This window comes from Gigantopelta aegis, chromosome 9 (assembly GCF_016097555.1).
Source record: "Gigantopelta aegis isolate Gae_Host chromosome 9, Gae_host_genome, whole genome shotgun sequence".
NCBI lineage: Eukaryota > Metazoa > Mollusca > Gastropoda > Neomphalida > Peltospiridae > Gigantopelta > Gigantopelta aegis.
In genome coordinates this window covers 84610840-84627838 of record NC_054707.1, presented here as the reverse complement: position 1 = coordinate 84627838, position 16999 = coordinate 84610840, and the positions used below count along the sequence as shown (strand labels likewise).

At 36.2% G+C, this 16999-nt stretch overlaps 1 protein-coding gene across 1 annotated transcript in view; it reads right to left on the bottom strand.

The window, feature by feature from the left end:
* The window catches only part of LOC121381845, a 32802-nt gene extending 22521 nt beyond the window's left edge, over positions 1–10281 (bottom strand). Inside the window, exon 1 of the mRNA XM_041511212.1 lies at positions 9422–10281. Within this exon, the coding sequence (XP_041367146.1) occupies positions 9422–10149 (728 nt within the window). The 5' untranslated portion in view covers positions 10150–10281. The remainder of the gene's footprint in view (positions 1–9421) is intronic.
* Positions 10282–16999: the final 6718 nt, after the last annotated feature.

The following is a 16999-nucleotide window of genomic DNA, read 5'->3' as shown; positions in this document are numbered from 1 at the left end:
ATTTTATTTTTGTCGTGACCAATCTGTTTTAAATATTAAACATGAAAATAGAACACTTTGTTATTATCAAAAACACATTTATTTTATTTTTATGTAAGCATTTGGACTAATCGAAAAAATATAGGTTTAACGGTATGATCTCCAAATAAACTAAATGTCTGTGGGATCAAGGGCCAACTTCACAAACCATCGTAAGTCTACATCCACCGGGCATACATCTATAAGTTTACATCCACCGGGCATACATCTATAAGTTTACATCCACCGGGCATACATCTATAAGTTTACATCTACAGGCCATACATCTATAATTTACATCTACCGGGCATACATCTATAAGTTTACATCTACCGGGCATACATCTATAAGTTTACATCTACCGGGCATACATCTATAAGTGTTTCACATCTATTCACAAACCATCGTAAGTTTACATCTACGGGCATACATCTACAAGTGTTTCACATCTATTCACAAACCATCGTAAGTTTACATCTACCGGGCATACATCTATAAGTGTTTCGCATCTATTCACAAACCATCGTAAGTTTACATCTACCGGGCATACATCTATAAGTGTTTCACATCTATTTCACGAACCATCGTAAGTTTCTACCGGGCATACATCTATAAGTGTTTCGCATCTATTCACAAATCATCGTAAGTTTACATCTACCGGGCATACATCTATAAGTGTTTCGCATTTATTTCACGAACAAAATTACATCATTATGGCAAATGGAGCATTTTAAGGACAAAATAAAACAAAATACTAGTATTTGTTCTTCTAACTATATGTGCTGTACTATAATAGTAATAAGAATTGTGATACATGCATGTGTCATGTCATGTCATAGCGTTTTACGTGCACATTCAGAACAAGCTGTTGTAGCGCACGCCTGTCGTGGGCACAAGAGCCGGCCTTGGCTCCTCCGTCCATGACAGGAAAGGTGGGGGGAGGGGAGAGGAGGGACCGCCTGCACTCGCACAATGTAGAGTCGATTTGGTATTTGGCAAAACAGTGGATGATTCCATGAATCTTTATCTAGTGCCTCGTCTTTAGGGAGGAAAGCCACTCCCAAGGAGATCCTTTACTGGAGAGTTCTCCATATTGAACCACCTCTCACAGGTGCATAAAGAAGACTGTCATTCCCAAACTAATATACTAAAACACATGCAGTTCTACCTTTAGTTTCTTTGTATTGCATTATCGATTACTTCAGTGAACCTTGGCTGTTCTAGCATTTTTTTTTTGTATCACTATATATATTAAAAATTATATTTAATCTTTATAATTTAATGGTAACTTTTAAAGTAACTTTTATTTATACTGGACTATTTTTTTTCTTTCTCTTTAAATGTGATTTGGGTTGGTGTGGGTTTAAAACTTTATAATATGTTTCTAATATGAATTTTAACTTTATTTGTTATGAAGTTACATGCCAATTCATCGGTTTCCTTTCGACGCAAATGGACTATATACATGGTTATTATTATACATGGTTATTATTCAACAAAGAACATTCTAGTTTTGACTTTGGCTATGCAGTTAAATTGGAGGGCTAGTTGAATTTGAGAAGGGCCAGTAAGATTTTTCTTCAACTGGCTCTGCTGGCGACTATGGTTTTCATGTTAATTTTCAACCCTGAACAAATATATACCAAGGCTTGCCAGCAGTCCATGCCAGTATCCAGGATAATATGAAAGTTGGTGCACATTCAAAGCATCGTTTGAATTTCTGACAGGCTTTCATTGCGAATATAACTTGGTAACATATTTTATTCACCAGCATTTTGGCAAAGCAATTGAGTCAAATATAGGAAATATAGGAAATGAATCTCAATATAGGAGTTTTATAGGATCCTATAAAAAATATAGGAAATATAGGAGGTCTGGGAGGCCTGTATTCAACAAAACAGCCCATCCTTTGTCATTGTGGAATTGCAACACAAATTCAAAATGTGATTTCACGCAATAATGAATTAATAATCGCAATAATCGATTGGAAGTCTGGCTTGTATGACTGTGTTTCCCAACCATCCATGGGTTAAAATGTCATTGTTTATCGCGAGTTGTCGATTTCTAGAACCATAACTCTGGATGAACTCTGTCTAAACTGGTCCTCTATGTAAACCGGACTATTTCGACGGTACGAAGTGAGTCCGGTTTAGACAGAGTCCACTGTACTTTGAAAAAAAAGAAGAAAAAAAAAAGAAGAAGTTCTAAATAGCAAATGTCCTTTCATTTGATAAACTGGTTGCTACTCCTGAAAATATCCCAAGTTGCTGATGTTTTTAGTAGAATACCTCCCAAGACCGCAACCTAGAAAATTAACGAGAATCAAGCACATTTGAACGAAGACAGAAAGAGGTTGGAGAGGAAAAAGAACAGAGAATAATGAAAATTGGAGCAAGATAAAGTGAAATCAAACAAAATATGAGACAGGACAGCATGCTGAGAAATTTAAAAAACCCCAGATTTTAAAGAAAGAACATGGGTTATTTACAGTATCTGCCTTATTCCCATCAATTTTTTTATGAAACATTTGGTTCGGTTCAGTCATTTGGTAATGTCATAAGAAAGTGAATGCAGTATATATACACATACTTGGAAATTACAAAAAATAAAATCATTACACTTCCAATCAAGATGTACATGTAAATGTAATCTCTTGTTTCATTGTTGAGGCATGTGTGCAAAATTTTTTGAAGGGAGTGTGGGTTTAGACTGGCTGGCATTGAGGGTGCAACTGCCCAAATTACTTTGGGGGGGGGGGGGGGGGGGGGGGGGGGGGGTGTTGGAAAATTGTGAGAACCTGATGTCCTAAAATGCAATTTCTTGCGTATATGCATATTAAAATAATAATAATAATTTGCTTTGAGCAGGGATAGGGTTGGAAAATGGGGGGCTGTTAGGTTTTTTTTAATTCTTTTTTAAAATTTATGTATTTCTTACAATTTAGATGAAATAAAATAAAATATATTCTTATTAGTTTTTATGATTCGCAAATGTTGCATCATTTACTTTTAGTGTTATGTCAGTTACCCATTAATAAAAAAGTTAATAAAAAATTCATTGTAGAAAACTTAGTTCTCTTGTTCTTGTGATCAGAGATTACCTTTGCACTACACATTTCTATATATACCTGAAAACTTGATTCAGAGAATTTTGGCAAGTTCAAAGACATGTCAAATACAAGTTACTTTTTTTTTGTTGCATCAGTTACCTACACTTCATTTGTGATTGTAGTTGCGCTGAGATTATATGCAATGAAATTTTCTTTTGACATGACTTTGTCACAACATATTTATTTCAATCAAAAACACTCATAAGAATTTTATTGAATACTTTAACAAAATAATAATAATCAAGATGTTAAAAAATGTCTGAATGTTGCATCAGTTACCGTGGAATTGCCCTATGAGGAGACTTTGGATTTTATGTAAAGAAAAGAAATGTTTTATTTAACGACGCACTCAACACATTTTATTTACGGTTATATGGCGTCAGACATATGGTTAAGGACCACACATATATTGAGAGAGGAAACCTGCTGCCGCCACTTCATGGGCTACTCTTTTCAATTAGCAGCAAGGGTTCTTTTATATGCACCATCCCACAGACAGGGTAGTACATACCACGGCCTTTGATATACCAGTCGTGGTGTACTGGCTGGAACGAGAAATAGCCCAATGGGCCCACCGACGGGGTGGATTTTATGTGTGTTCTTTTTTGTCATGTCCTTTTTTTGTAATGCGAGTAACCAATGTTTACACATTCACAGTATGAAAACTAATCATCATATTTCCTTTTTCTTTTTTTATAATATACATTGATTATTTAACTAATAAAATGTAATAAAGAAAATAAGTGTTGAATGTATAATTATTAATCCTGAGCAAATCAAAAGGAGAAGTATGTTGGCATAATTATTCACACAGTGTTATTGTTCTATTAAAATAAAATGTTGGTAACTCGCGTTACATATGTTTTGGTTACTCACGTTACAATTTTTGATGTATCCGTGTCATATTTGATGTCACTACAGTGTAGGTATTAGATATGCTATTTAGCGCTCTTTGTTCTCAACCAATTGGTCGCCTATGTGACTGGATTTTTCACAAGTGCGACCACAAATTACTACCAAGTCGCACATGTGCGACCAAACAAAATAACTAGTTTTGCTGGTTGGAAAGTGGCCACTGCATTGATGCATACTATGAAATTCGTAGTCTTAAGTTATAGCCAAGTGATCCAACATTTTGTTAATCTGCGTGTGATTCACAACAGAATCATAATGCTTGGTCTGGTGACATCAGTTATGAGAAAAATATGTCACTTTGGCCTACTGCGTTATGGCTGAAAAGAAACAGCTTTCGCTGAACATATTTTTCAAGCGGTATAAGTTTAAAATTTGAGATGTACCTTAAATAGGATATCAACTCAGTTTGAACAAAATTATAATTATGTATACCGATTTAATAACTTTAGACCTTTAGTTTAAAAGCAAGTGTAAGACAATGCACATGGCATTGTTACATTTACTTTCATTTTAACATAAAGCCTGAACCGTAATGCCTACACACGATCTGATCATCACGTCAATGTCTGGACATTTCTGACCCAGATATGTGTGCTTTTCATCGATTGGCAACTGATGATTGGCCAATATTTATAATTTGGCATCATGTGACTGTCGTAGAAGGTGAAGGAGAGAACTGCTACAGTTACCGTCATTCTGATGGTCGTGGAAGCTTTGTTGTTAATAAACTTGTATTTACTCAGGTTTGTATTGTGATGTTTTATATCACTAATAGCTAATAATAAATTAGCTATTAAGAAGTACTGGTAGAACAATAAACATTAATCAATACAGCCTACAATTAACTACTATAGTATTCATTGATGACATGGGGTGTTGGAGTTGGGAGCCTGTGGGGGTGGGGTGGGATGTTTTGGTCTTCCTATAATTTGTTTACAAATAGTTTTTTTCCATCTTTTTAACGGATTATATGTTTAATCTGTACTCAAAATTGCTCCCTTTACCAGTTCAAAATTCTCTCACTCGGAAACACTCCTCCCACATGATGACCCCCCCCCCCCCCCCACCCTTCCAGGCACGTAAAAAAAAACTATGTATTTTATGGATGCCCCCTATGAATATTCACCAGTGCTCCAAACTTATTCCCCAGTGCTCCTAAAATATGTAACTGTGCGCCTAAAATTAGAATGTTAGGAGCACAGTGCTCCTAAAATATTTTTCAAACTTTGAGCCCTGCTATTACATATATACAACCTATATTGGATTGTATAAAGCATAAGTTATGTATTATGGCCTTAAAAATATGCGGTTATTTTATTTATTTGTCAAAATAACAGGCGTCTATTCAGCATGCAATATCTTTTTGGCAACAATCTCAATGATAATTTGTTTTGTTTTTATCCATGAAATTCAGCATATTGTTGATCATAAAACACATTCATTCATTAAAATAATTGATATTTAAATTTTGAGTCTTTGTCCACTTTGTCGTGGAATTGCCCATTTAAAAAAAAAATTAAATCACAATTTCTAAAATATCTCTCTGTTAGTTTGTGAAGACTGTCTCTAAGAAAGTTAAATTTCTATTTCTATTTTTAAAATTTAATTTTTAAAAATCACAAATTCAAAATTTCTAAATATTTTTACTTTTATATTACTTTGTGAAGACTATTCCAGAGAATCATACCACATTTCAAAACTATCCAATCAAAGTTGAAGTAGTGAATATCTAATTTTATTTAGGCCTATTATATTTAATTAATATGTTGAGGTTTTACTTTTTATTATTCAATCTAATTAAAATTAGCTCCACTATTACATGTGGATCTAACACCAGCCAGTTGGAGCTCATGTCCACCAATCAAAACCTTACTTGCAGAATCCTGCCAGTGATTTAAAACTAACAACACTGCGTAGTCCCCAATGTCCAGGTAACATTTCATCTGTAAATAATAATTTAAATATTGACCAATCACACTTCGTCTTTTATAACGTTATTTGGGAGCATACAAATTCTAAAAATATCGGGCGAGTCTATTTTAGTGGCCGCAGTACAGCGAACCATACCAATACGTACAGGGTGGGTTATCAGTCTTCAATTTTACATTAAAATGTATTTATTTATTTATAAAAAACAACAACTAAATCAGTCTTCAGTTTTACATTACAAATTATTTATTTTATAAAATAAAACATCTTTTAAGGCATTAGTAATTCACACGAAACATGTCGTATACCCTCAGGATAATTCGGAATGTTTTCAAATTATTTTTAAATCACTGGCAGGATTCTGCAAGTAAGGTTTTGATTGGTGGACATGAGCTCCAACTGGCTGGTGTTAGATCCACATGTAATAGTGGAGCTAATTTTAATTAGATTGTTTTTTATTATTATTTTTTATTATTGTACCTGTACTGTATTGACCACGACAATCGCTAACCCCCACCCCACATTTGGAGATGATTACAAACTCTTTTTTTTTCTTTGCCTCAGTTATTTAAAACCATAAATGATTAATTAAGGTGTCATTTTAAACTTCCAACATATCACACTGTACTAACAATGTTCGTGGGAAGGATTCGATGTGAGACATAATATCAGTACCGTCTGGATCTTGATAATAAAATTTGTTAATTTAAAAAAAAAAAGACATGAATAAACAGCCTACTTATTTCAAAGGAATATTCACTATTGTAACAACACTGGCTGACAATAACGATTGTAAGTCACTAAGCCATAGACTTGCGGAGGTTATTTTAATTATGGGAATCAGTCAGTTGAATTTGATTACAAAACTTCTTTTTATTTTAGAGTATATTATAGAATGTAAGCAGTTTGAAACTTTAATTTATAGGTAGTACTAAACCAAATAACTTCCAGCTGGGTCAAAGATCGAGGTGCACCCAACTTTTAATAGAGAAGTGAACAACACAAGTCCTGTGATTGGTTATAAATGTGAGTGTGTTGGTTGTAAAAAAAATTAGTTTCATCTGGGCTAAATATGTATGCAATTTTATTTCATCTAGTACCACTGTGTCAAGTAGCCTTGTGCTTGGAACATGTATGGGGTACCTGTAAAAAAAAGTACTCAAATTTTGTGCGGAACTAGGGTAGTCATAGACGCTACCCGTTATCTCAGAAATGAGCAGCTTGACACCCACTTTTTTGTGATTCACTTTAAGGGTGGGGGGTGGTAGTATTTATATCCGTGGCGTCTATGTCGATTGATACGTTGCAGGTAGGAGTTTTAGCCACATATGTTACTATTGTCGTCTATGGGATTTGATTTGGTAGTATACACCCTATAAGAAAGAATAATTTGAATAAAATATCCCAGTAGATACAATACATTTTCACTTTATGAATACTTCAATAGGATTTTTACACAGCCCTTAAATAAACATAGCCAGTTGCAAACAGCCATTACGCCATTATATCTAAAGGTCATTATATCTAAAGGTGTGCGGTTATCTGAACAGCTGTGACAACTGTAAGTGATGGTCTAATTGGAGGAGGAACTTAGCAAGAAAGAAAATATGTTGGTCAAAACTTAGAAAATGGGACTTTGGCAGTATGGGGATATCTATTCCCAGATTTATTTAACATGTTCTTTGTTGTTAAGGACAACTTTCAAAATTTAATAATGTCAAAACTATGGATTGTGAAATTACGCCATACATTTTATAATTGTGTCCCGATATCTGAATCTTGCAAAGCAATTCGCGACACGATACTAACTGGGTTTTATCACTCATGTTTCTAGATTCCGATAATCAGCATCATTCCCCACCATTCACAAAGGGCTATGTCGTGTTTTATTCCCAATTGTGGACTAAAACATTCCCAATATGAATGTAGATATTCCTTTTGTTTATTATTATATACAGATATATTTTGATATCGATACGTAACACTTGACAAACACCCCTTCCCTCACCCATAACATTTCATAACACAAAATAGATACATTAATTTGAATAAATAAAAGTACATGTATACATATATTATTACGAGTTCTTTTAAAATCTAACTTGGTTTTATACAATAACAATTCCCTCTTTTGTTTTGTGAAATGACACAAAAATTTCCAAAGTCAAAGCCACGGGCGTCAAGTCAAATTTTAGAAATAAAACCCTGATTGAACAAAATGTTCACTGGGATCGATCCCACACCAACCACACATCAAGCAAGTACTTTACCACTGGGCTACATCCCGTCCCATAATTTTCAGATAAATGATAAAAAAAAGTAAAGTTTGTTTTATTTAACGATGCCACTAGAGCACATTGATTTTTTATCTTATCATCGGCTATTGGACATCAAACATATGGTCATTCTGACACTGTTTTTTAGAGGAAACCTGCTGTCGCCACATAGGCTATTCTTTTTATGACAGGCAGCAAGGGATCTTTTATTTGCGCTTCCCACAGGCAGGATAGAACAAACCATGGCCTTTGTTGAACCAGTTATGGATCACTGGTCGGTGTAAGTGGCTTACACCTACCCATTGAGCTTTGCGGAGCACTCACTCAGGGTTTGAAGTCAGTATCTGGATTAAAAATCCCATGCCTCGACTGGGATCCGAACCCAGTACCTACCAGCCTAACCACGACGCCGGTAGATAAATGAGAAGGGAATTGCTGTTTAAAATTTGTCAAAGCCCATGAAATGCAGAGGTTAGTTTTAAACATTTCAAACACATACTACATATAGTCCTTGACAGGGAATGCCTTTTTTCATACTTTGGAATTTGCTACAAGTTATTTATTTCTGAGCAAAAATAGTTTTAAAAATTTGTTATTTCCAACACTTTTCTTGCTACGTCAAACCAAACTGAAATTATTTACAAAAAAACATTTTTGTAAGAGGATTTGACTATAGAAGGCTTCTAGAATAATTTTTTTTTTTTAAATCCACTAGCCATGGGATCAGTGATTTTTAAAGATTTACTAGCAATGATTAAAAATTCACTAGCCCTACTTTAAGTAAATACAATTTTACCAATAGGAATAATTAGATATGTTACCTAAAAAGTGAGATAGAGCTTAAAAACCCTTACACTGGGAGCAGGGGGGGGGGGGGGGGGGGGGGGGGGGGAAGAGGATATTCATATTTACAAAATAAGACTTACTAGTAGCATTTGACAACTTTTGTTTTTACTAGCCGGTTGGCATGGAGATACTATTTATTTAGTAGTCTAACACTGGATATCACTAGCCATGGAAGTGGGGCTACCATAATCTAGAAGCCTTGCTATAATTGGGGGTTTTTTTTTTTTATTATTACGTATCCTCAAATTATTTTCTGGCAGATACATATAGTTTGACTAATACTAGTCACTGAAATGTTAAATTAGGTTATGACACAAAGTTAACTTACGGACTATACGATTCTGTGTGAGATGGAATAAAGTCCGAAACAGAATGTCTTTCTGATCCATTGGAATTCTCACTGTCATTTCTAATATTCTCCGCATCAATGTATTCATATTTATTGCTGATGTCTAAAACATCATTTGTAAACCTTGCTGTAGATGCTGGGTTATTTGATATGTGAAAAGTTGATCTCAATTCATTAACACATTCTTCTTGAGACAGGTTCTGGATGTTGGAAAACACCATCTGCCTCTCCCCATCTCTGGTCGATTCCGAACAGGTCGACAAACTGATTGAAGGGAATACAATACAGTATGGTGTCTGGACACTTTTCAGACAATTATCTATAGGGAAAATGGGAAATCCCGAATCAGCAGCTGTGAAATTATCAATGGAATCACTCAAACGTCTGGTCTTCGGCATCGTACATTCGACATGTTCAACGTCAGATTCCCCGTCTTCCAGAGTATCCTCCCCTGATAGGTCAATAAAGTTTCTTTTTCGTCCAGTTCCATGAGATTTTAACAAACTGTCCTCTTTATTACAAGATATAAATTCTATCTGTTTCACTTTCTTACCAAGCGAAATCGGTATGCTGTCGTCAGTAACATCTAGATCAATTTCGACATATTTCCCTGATGCACTACTGTCGCTGGAAAAAGTTGTAAGAAAATGTTTCGGAAAACTCACTGAAGTTTGTAGGTCAGAACAGCATTCTTCTGAATCGTTCATTCTCTGCACTTAACTTGCTTGTTGTATTACTACGAAACCTTACGCAAATGCACAGTTTTATATCATACTCATATTATTAATGGCAAAGGATCACACACAATAAATAAATGCACTTTCAACAATTTGCGTCTGCTTTCGCGTGTGATGTCATAGTCACGTGATCTTTACCGGAAAGAATATTCATTTACTAGCCTAGTATTTCGACTCTTTTGGGTAGGCCTATCCGATTATTCCGACTGTACCCGTGAGATCTTTGTGTATTGTTTAGCTAATTTTTATGTTAAATATTTCTTTAAAAAAAATAAAAATGTTGGTACCTATATTTACCATATTTTCAAATCAAATCAGTAGACCTACAGTTAGGGGATAATATCACTGTGTTTCGTTGTTCACTATAAGAATTTATCACAAAAAGTTGAGTCCCTAAATCCAAAAATATCTCTTTTTTTGGTGATAAATCCCTATAGTGAACAACGAAACACAGTGATATATATATATATATATATATATATATATATATATATATATATATATATATATATTAATATAATATATATATATGATTAACTCTGTTCTAATACTACACCTATTAGGAGTATCTGTAAGACATTTTATTGTGTTTTTATTAAAGAAATCTGGAAGAGGTACTGTGTTCGATTTACGTAACATTTTGCAAGACTATAAATGGGCGTATGGGGACTCTTTGATTTAGGGGGGCTGGAGGGGTTGATTTGCCCGAAATTTTACCCAGATAAAAACTGCCCGGATTTTCCCCACTGTTTTGCCCGAATTGGGGGGGGGGGGGGGAATTGCCCTCCCCCCCCCCCCCCCGGTCGTACGCCCATGAGACTATATGTTATTTTTATTCATTACTTAGACCTAAAAAGGTGTTTTTTGGAAATGCGCGGTCAGTCTAGAATCGACCCCCATCGGCGGGTACATAAAAGACCATGGTATGTGATATCCTGTCTGTGGGATGGTACATATAAACGATCCCTTGCTAAAATAAAAAAAAAAAAATGTAGCAGGTTTCCAAGGCGCGTGTGCAGGGATTTCAGCGGGGTTGGAATTATACACTGTGTTGAGCGAAGTTTATATGGGACCATGCTCCCCCAGAAAATACATTTCATTTGTTTTTAAGCTTGGGCAAGCAAGGCTTTCGACCTCCAATACCCTCCCCCTGCACATGCACCCGATTCCTCTCTAAGATTATATGTCAAAATTACCAAATGTTAGACATCCAACAGCAGATGGAAGGAAGGATAGGATATGTTTTATTTAACGACGCTCTCAACACATTTTATTTACGGTTGTATGGCGTCGGATCATTATTAAATCGATATATCGATTTAATAATGATCCGACGCCATACAATCGTAAATAAATAAAGCATATATGCTCTAACTTTGATTTCGTTAAACACACACACACACACACACACACACACACACACACACACACACACACACACGTTAAACACCCCTCCCCACAACTTTACCCTTTCCAAACGAAAGAATATTTATTTGAATTTGTCGATTTTAACACGTAAAATTAAGAAGTGAAAACGTTCATTGTCTATTTTAGTATATTTTATTTTAAAAATATATACATGATTAATATGTTACTAGTATACAAACTAAACTTTGAAAGTTCTACTAACACTTTATAAAATATTAATTTTGAAATAGGAAGGTACGATTGTCGATAATACGTTGTCAAGATCAAACCGATTTTAACAAAAGACTGTAGTACCGTATCTTCAACCGAACCTTCTTCGTACAGCGCAAGATTTCTCTTTTAATTTTTTGAGACGAACCCTACAATTTGAAATCGGCAAACGTACGTGTTAACTGAAACTGACAGCAGGCTGTCGTTTGTGCTTTGCCGAGCTATGGCGGCACAGGCGACGAATCAAGTGTATACGTTGACGATCTTCGTTCATAGCGAACACACACGAGTTTTTTAAAAGTGCATTTGAGCTTGTATTTCATATTTGTACATGATGTTATAATATGGTAACCAGAGACTGTAACTTTAAAGTTTTTATAAATACATAAAATAATATGCATTTACTAAAGTGTAAGTATTATTTTAATAAGGTTTTTAAAATTGTGCGATATTTTAAAGCAGTTAATGCTGTTTAAAAATGCGTTAAAAATTGCGTTAAGTAATTTCCATCTTGTCTTCTTTATCAATTTTATTGTCCCAAAAAGTATGTTCTAAACAAAAATAAGGTACTTTAGATTGTGATATAATTATTTCTGATGAACCTGCTTGTACAGGCCCGTACGCAGAAATTTATATGGGGGGTGGGGGGGGGGTGCGTAATCGACGGTCCAAAGGGCCGGAGTTGCTAGGGGGGTCCGGGGGCATACCCCCCCCCCCCCCCCTGAAAATTTGTTTTAATCTAGAAAGCAGGAGATGCATTTTCCTGCATTCTGGGAAGTAAATTTGTCACATCGTCGGACTATTTTGTATTTTTTTTACACATCCACGGATGGACCTCGGCAGACTATGGGGGTGCGGACGCACCCCACCCCCCTGCGTACGGGCCTGTTGTACCCTTTTGAGAACATAAACTAGAAGAGCAGTCCACAAGACACATGGTGGTGACTGCTGCGATCGATCAGTGACCGTACCTTACTTCACAGGGGATAACCGCATGCGGGTAACTGTAGTTACTCGCATCCATTATGGCGGAAGACGCACATGAAGAGTATTAATCAATGTGAATTTCCTTATTTCTAAGCATTACATTCACATTTGAATAGAGCGTATCGGCAGTTGCTTTAGTATGAATATATTTTGAATCAATGAACAAAGGATAAGTTGTCATTCTGCTGATAATGAGATCACAAAGTTAGGCATGATGAAGGTAACTTCAAAGTGGTGATGAAGGTAACTTCAAAGTGGTGATGTAGGTAACTCTCAGTCAGCTTCTGATGAGATGTGGGTATCTGACAAAAGGGATGCAGGTAACTGCAATGATGAGCGTAACTGTAGGACGAGAGTATCTGCAGTAGTTATCTCTTCATAACTAATGGTCGCCATATGCGTCTAGAAACAATTATTAAAAAACATTATTCTTATGTTTTTCCTTTCATTTTCTTTTTCAGATTATTACAGTGTGCTATTTGTGCAATACATCCTCCGCCCGAGTCAATACTATTTTAACACACCCCATCAAAATGTACACTGGGGCCATTCAAATAATACGTAACGCTCGAGGGTGTTGATGGGTGTAGCGCCAAACGTTATGTGGCGTTACAAGGGGGTAAATAACGTCATGTCGTGGCTACTTCATTTAGCTATTTATCAATGAAACTTTGCATTCCTACGCAACACATTGTTTATATATATGAAGTTTATACAAACAATATTATAAATATATTAACGGCTAAACTAAATTATTAATTTATATATTTTGTTAAATTATGCTGCTAACATTAATTATATACAGCATTTATGTTTCCGATTTAAAAATATGAATCGAAAGAACCATGTGCACACTTGTCGCATAAAATCTATGCGGAGTTGTACTGTATGGCACCTCTCGAAAGACGTATTTTCATATGTGAAGAGACGATAAATATCACATGTGTATCTCTTCCACCGCCATGTAACAAAGGCGGGGGTGGGGGTGGGAGGGTGTCTAATTTTGATATTAGCGTTACGTAATATTTCAACGGCCCCATGGTGAATAGTTGAGGGCGGGGGGGGGGGGGGGGGGGCGGCGAGTGTTGCTTTGATTTAATAACAAACATTAGGGCACTAAGGCAAGTTCGAGGGGTACCAAGGCAAACATTTCCTTCAAAAGAGTGGCTACGAAGGCAACTTACTTTTTATCAAGTTTCTCAGAAGAAAAAAAAAATCATTTCACCTTATGATCTTGGACTCTAGCCTATGCAGTTCGTTGGATATGGACAGTGGCGTAGCCGGGGTGGGGGGGGGGAGGGGGGCATGCCCCCCCCCAATCCTGGGAAATTAGGGGTGATCACTGGCGTAGCCAGGGGCCCCAGAGGGCTTGTATGCCAGGTGCCTCCCCCCCCCCCCTTACAAAATCCTGCCTACGCCACTGGATACGGATGCCTTGATATGTGTGTGGTTGTCATGCATTTGTACTGAATGGACAGTAGCTCGAATGTCTTCTGGTCGAAGCCCGCGGTCACGACCAGCACGCGCTCTGCAAGTCCACAGCTAATAACTACACAAATGGCAAAACTAAGTTTAGTTGAAGCACTCATACCTAAAGACGTTGGACAGCTTATCACATTTGGCTGCTGACGAGCTAAGCTCTAGCGTGTTTTGTTTTGTTTTTGGTTGTTGTTTTTTATGGGGGTTTTGTTGTTGTTTTTTGTGGGGGTTTTGTTGTTGTTTTTTGTTTTGTTTTGTTTTTTATTCTCCCTTGCCGGGACATTTTGATGTCCAACAACAAAATACAAAAGTGAATGGAAAGCGTGCGTGCGTGCGTGATTCGGTAAATATTGGGAGTATATTTTAATTTTAACTTTGGTATAATCTAACATTAAATTTTCGTTTGGGGTAATATGTCGGACTATTTCAATCTTGAAAGTTAATACAAGAAGACTATAAAAACATAAAGCTATATTATAGTATGACTTTACCGTCGAGTCATTTCGTCTTATATTCAAAATAAAGTAATCAATCACCCAATTTTGAATTATTTGTGATTTGAACGGCATTCTGCATCGAACAGTTACCCTCATCCAACCGTAAGAGATACCCACATCCTTATGATGTTGACACTTTCAGTTACCAACATCCAACCGTAAGAGATACCCACATCCTTATGATGTTGACACTTTCAGTTACCAACATCCAACCGTAAGAGATACCCACATCCTTATGATGTTGACACTTTCAGTTACCCTCATCCAACCGTAAGAGATACCCACATCCTTATGATGTTGACACTTTCAGTTACCAACATCCAACCGTAAGAGATACCCACATCCTTATGATGTTGACACTTTCAGTTACCCTCATCCAACCGTAAGAGATACCCACATCCTTATGATGTTGACACTTTCAGTTACCAACATCCAACCGTAAGAGATACCCACATCCTTATGATGTTGACACTTTCAGTTACCAACATCCAACCGTAAGAGATACCCACATCCTTATGATGTTGACACTTTCAGTTACCAACATCCAACCGTAAGAGATACCCACATCCTTATGATGTTGACACTTTCAGTTACCAACATCACACGCGATTTTTGATGCCAGTTATTTAATTCCCAAATACTATTTTTTTTAAAACGTATGCTTTAAAAATGCATATTTTATATATTTCATGAAGTCTCTGTATATGAATATCTAAAAAATGCACGTTAAGAATGGAAATTCTCATTGATTAATACTCATCATTTGCGTTCATCGTCATCTTGGATGCGAGTAACTACAGTTACCCACATGAGGTTATCCCGTGTTACATGGGGTGGGTAGGTGCAAGTTCATTGCTGCTAATGAAGTGTTAAAAGTTACCATGGCACGAGATAATAACAAAATAATAACATCATTTTTATCTGAAGTTAGTAATGTTTTTGAAAATTATTTATATCGACGTATAAATATAATGGAAGACGCGGAATTAATATACTAACGAAAACACCACACATGAGGCTAAGTGACAGCATATCGGACGAGTTCTCGGAATTTTGTCATCGTAATAAATCATGGTTGCCCATGACAGCGTACATCTATCGTCCGATTTATCACGAAAATTAACCAATGGAAAAAAGGCTTATATGAAAGTTGTATTAGAATATAAATTAGTTTTACAACGTACTGTGGTGTATTAACGAATATACATGCACATAGAAAGAAAGAAGTGTTTTATTTAACCACGCACTCAACACATTTTATTTACGGTTATATGGCGTCAGACATATGGTTAAGGACCACACAGATTTTTTTAGAGGAAACCCGCTGTCGCCACATAGGCTACTCTTTTACGACAAGCAGCAAGGGATCTTTTATTTGCGCTTCCCACAGGCAGGATAGCACAAACCATGGCCTTTGTTGAACCAGTTATGGATCACTGGTCGGTGCAAGTGGTTTACTCCTATCCATTAAGCCTTGCGGAGCACTCACTCAGGGTTTGGAGTCGGTATCTGGATTAAAAATCCTATGCCTCGACTGAGATCCGAACTCAGTACCTACCAGCCTGTAGACCGATGGCCTAACCACTACGCCACCGAGGCCGGTACATGTATGCACATAGAGAATACTATACGAGTGGCCGTTAGATACCGTTTAGCGAAAGCTAGTTTGATACGTCTTTAAACAAGTTGTAAGATAAATGGTATTTAATTGACGCGAATGTAGTATTCTACTTCTTACATATGTTCAGAAAACAGTTTTAAAATTAATTTAAACGCCTTTTCCAACTAAAACCTATGTACGGTCTTCGCGTTTATAGTTAACTTGTGCGACACAGATAAGTCAAGTTCAAGTTATCTTGTACGTCTCGGCGTGATTGATTCGACCGTTATCCTTTTTATTTTTTTATTTTTATTGTATGGCATTGGTGACCTGTGGGCAATTTCACAAAACATTGTAAGTTTACGTCTGCGATTAGCAGTTATACCGGGCGTACATTTACAAGTGTTTGGCATCTGCTTCACGAATTTTTTTTTTTTACATCATCAAGGAAAATGGAGCATTTTAAGGACAAAAGAAATTAAATATGTGTATTTCTAACCATATTTGTTGTACTACAATACTAATACGATTTGTGGTTTAAACTCGTCGATTTACGTTTATGTGCAAAACTAGGCTTACGATGTTTTGTGAAGTTGGGTCCTGGCCATCACCTGACAGC